Below are 4238 nucleotides of genomic sequence, written 5' to 3'. Positions count from 1 at the left end.
AAGAAGACAATGCATTTTAAAAATCTAAACAGTAGAGTGGTGTGCGATATGTATGGTTTGCGATAATATTGTAATTGTTTTAACAATGTGCGATTTGATATTATCGAGTATATAGTGAAAAGCAAACAAAACACACCTACAGAGTGCACGCATACATTACGTGAAGAAGTCTTAGTAGTTTAGACTAGTGACTACTACTTAGTAGTTTAGACTACTACTTTCACTGCATGAATCAGTCTATTCAAATGCATTTAGAATTATCACATAATTCAAGATATGGGGCAGAAAATGTATATATTTACATCATTTTATATAGTTAAAGGGGTCATATGATGTTGCTAAAAAGAACATTATTTGTGTAGTTTACAGTGTGGGGGCGTGTTAGAACGAGCCGTTTTAGGCAGGCGTGGTTGACTCTTAACTTTTATAAAGAATATCTCTTTGGATTTGATACTTTATTCTTTGCAACTATACAGATCTTCTTTATGCACCAAGAGCTTGTAACACTCCAAAGAGAAAGGAAAACTTGAAATCGCATCATATGACCCCTTTAATATCACACGAAGAGTGAAGTTTTTTTTCTCCAAAAGTCAGCATGATTACAAATGTGATATTTCTTTTATACAACAGTTCAATAAACAAGAAGTTAATATTAAGTGACTTACGTTTTAGACACCATATTAACCTATTTCTATCACTGCTGTGTACTGACCACACAGAATATGAAGAATATAAATAAATTCAGGAGTCAGCTGTCCACGGCAGTCCTTAAGATATCAGCACAATAACGCACTCAGCAAAATATCGTCTAATTATCGTTATCGGTAAAATCCCAGAAAATTATCGAGATATCATGTTTTGTTAATATCGCACACCCTTAATTTGTCATTTAATTAATATAATAATTGTTTAAATTAATATAATAATTAATACTTTTGACTCTGTTTTGAAGTGGTTCAAAGGCTGAAATGTAAAGTTTATCATTTTACAAAACTTTTTGTTTTTGTGAAAACTTGTATCTGAACTGTAAATTATGCTTTTTACAGTAATTTTACAGTTTAATATGGCACTATAGACATTGCCCTACCCTGCTCATATGGTATTAATTTTATTTGTGGTCTTAAAAAAGGTCTTAATGTCTTAAATTTGATCTTAAAAATCCTGCAGAAACCCTGAGATTAATTTGAAATTTGCAATGTAAATGCCTCCATCTGTATCATTCAACTATACCACACTTGCTCTCCACCTGTCCTGTCAGGTTGGTGAACGCCCTGCTGTCCACCTGCCGCCGACAGCACCTGGCGTTGAAGGCTGCAAGCATTGCCACAGATGACGCTGAGTGGGAGGAGCTGGAGCGGCTGGTGTATAGAGAGAGGGGTGTGGTCTGGGCAGACCAGGAGAAAGCAGAGGACAGGGATGATGGTGGCACAGGAAGCACTCATCTACAGCCCATCCTGTCTTTCTCTCACCTCGTTTCTCACCAGAGCACGCCATGCAGTGAGTGAAATCTTGATGAAACAATCAAACTTTCAAATTAGAAATGTTCTTTCTGTAGCAAAACATCTCACATTTAATGCATAGTCTTTCTTGAAACTGGTGCTACGCTGCTGATGCATAAGGCATTTCACCAAAACCTTATAGAGTTAGCTGACCCACAATGACTGACTACTACACTACCATTCAAAAGTTGGGTGTCAGTAAATTGTGTTTTTTTTTTAATACTTGTATTTAGCGAGGACACATTAAATTGAGACCCAAATCAGCATATTAGAATTATTTCTGAAGGATCATGTGACACTGAAGACTTTAGTAATGCCTGCTGAAAATTCAGCTTTGCCAGGAATAAATTACATTTTAAAATATATCAAAATAGAACATTTGTGACATTTTAATATTATGTTTTTACTGTATATGATTAGAACATTAAACGGGGCTTAAAGTTCTCCGGCACCGTGCCGGATCTCCGGCGTGCAGTGTTTGGCTGCGGAAAAAAATAGTACTACATTTAAAAAAAAAAAACATCTTGTTGATTGACATCACTTTCGAGTCCATGAGTTCGACTACCAATGGTATGAGGAGCACAGCTTTCACTCTCAACCAAACTAACATTACTAGCCAATCAGAATGTTTTGCTCTTATAAACACGAGACGTGCATAATTGTATCCAATTGCAGAGTAGCAGCCCTGATGAATGGAGAAGCGCGACAAAAAGCTGCGAGGCGCAATGGTCAAAAATGTCCATCTAGCGCATATTTACATAGAATAACTAATTAAAAAGCAGCGGAGCTTTGTAAACAGCTCAGAGTAATCATGTCATCTCCATAAAATGATATGATTGCCAGAACAATTTTACCGGGATTTTTGAAAAGGTCCTGTTCACACACAACCTATGTCTAAATATGCAGTGTATTGTACATCACGATTTCAAAATAAAAGTTTCTGCATGTGGCCAAATATTAAAATTAAATGGATTTAAACATTGTTTAATCACGCTGTAAAGTGAAACGTCACCAGGCCGTTGGCGCCCTTTGCAGGTATTTGTTTTAATACATAGTGTACTTGAAGGCACAATATGTAGTTTTCGCCGCTAAAGGGCGCATATTCCAAATAGACAAAGGCATAGTTTGATGACGCCGTGACTGAGTGTGGAATCATGGGAGTTGTCATCTTCATCCCCACAGCCGATGCAATCCGATTTAAAATATTGTCTCGTTCTAGTGAACCATGTATCTGTATTTTGTCTCATCTCGTGCGCTAAGTGTATTGTCACACCCCTAGTGTCGATAAGCGGTGATATAGCTCATAATTTTCCAAGTGTATGATATAGTTTTCATTCTTCAGGTCAACCATATATTCATGAAAAAAAAATCAGTTTGAATAAAGAAAGCAATAACTTTGCCATAGTACCCGTTCAAATGTTAAAGTTGCCACAGTCATTGCATGCTTTGCATGTGCTGCCCCGCCCCACCCCCGGAAAAAAGTTCAGGCTCAGGATTTTTTTTTTTTGCTTGAACCCCTGATTAAAATTACTTTAAAAAATTTAAAATCTTACTGAGCCTAAATTTTAAATGGTAGTGTATGTGTATTAAAAAAAAGTCATTTTATTGATGCAGATAATAAATATGCAAATAATGAGAATTATAATTATAGCAGATAAACATGACAGCAACCATCTGGCAAATAGATTTTTGTTTTAATTATTATTTTTATTTGTATTTTTTCTAATGCTTAATACGTTGATTTATTTTTAAAAAATTTATTTTATTGGATCATTTTTAAAACTATTATTCTTTTTTTTTCTTTCTCTCATCTCTTTTTGAAATGCTATTTATGTTTCCTGTTTTGGTGTAATGTCCACAGCTGAGGACGCAAGGAAATAATCCAGAAGATAATGTCAGTAAACTTCCTGCTTCCGAGATGAGCCATCTCATTTGTGTCACACAGCCACCTCATAGTGATCTCATTTTATATCTGCCTCGTGATTTACTGTTCTCCGTGTCAGTGTAATGCAATCTGCATTGTGTGAACGTTGACAGCTGTATGTGTCTTGATTTAAGACGTGTTTAGTTCCCGTGTGATATATATGTTGGACTGAAAAGGAAGGACCAGCAGAAATGAATAACAATATGTTCTCTTCACTCAGGCTCAGAGAAACACACACGCCGAACCTCACAGCGTCTCAAACCAACACACTCATCTAAAGGTAAACTCATCTCTGTCTCCCCTTTTTCCCCCCCAATGTCTGCTTCAAAATATTCTGCTTAAGTCATCAATCCAGCTGCCCAAATCTGTCACATTGCTCATACTGACAGCCCATGTGTGTGTTGCACAGTTGTGAAGGCACAGCTAGACCGATCAGGCTTTGTAAACTAGCTTTGTTTACAATAGTCCCCTTTCAATGCATCAATCATCTATCATTCTCCGTGATAATTAATGATAATCTTCATTAAGAGTCAAATCATTTCAGTGCCTTAAAGGGGTCATATGATGTTGCTAAAAAGAACATTATTTTGTGTATTTGGTGTAATGAAATGTGTTTAAGGTTCAAAAAACACATTATTTTCACATAGTGTACATTATTATTTCTCCTCTATGCCCCGCCTTTCTGAAACACGTCGATTTTTACAAAGCTCATCGGTCAGAAAAAGCGAGGTGTGCTGTGATTGGCCAGCTATCCAGTGCGTTATGATTGGCCGAATACCTCAAGCGTGTGACGGAAATGTTACGCCCCTTAACAT

The 4238-nt window shown here is 36.5% G+C and overlaps 1 protein-coding gene across 1 annotated transcript in view; it reads left to right on the top strand.

Moving 5' to 3' along the window:
- The window catches only part of LOC107740412 (kinesin-like protein KIF18A), a 35222-nt gene that overhangs the window by 24635 nt on the left and 6349 nt on the right, over positions 1-4238 (top strand). Inside the window, exons 13-14 of the mRNA XM_016552831.1 lie at positions 1259-1497; positions 3644-3703. Of these exons, the coding sequence (XP_016408317.1) occupies positions 1259-1497; positions 3644-3703 (299 nt within the window). The remainder of the gene's footprint in view (positions 1-1258; positions 1498-3643; positions 3704-4238) is intronic.

Source organism: Sinocyclocheilus rhinocerous, unplaced genomic scaffold, assembly GCF_001515625.1.
Source record: "Sinocyclocheilus rhinocerous isolate Xijiao unplaced genomic scaffold, SAMN03320098_v1.1 scaffold225, whole genome shotgun sequence".
NCBI lineage: Eukaryota > Metazoa > Chordata > Actinopteri > Cypriniformes > Cyprinidae > Sinocyclocheilus > Sinocyclocheilus rhinocerous.
The sequence above is the reverse complement of the archived record's forward strand: the minus strand, read 5'-3'. Positions and strand labels throughout refer to the sequence as shown.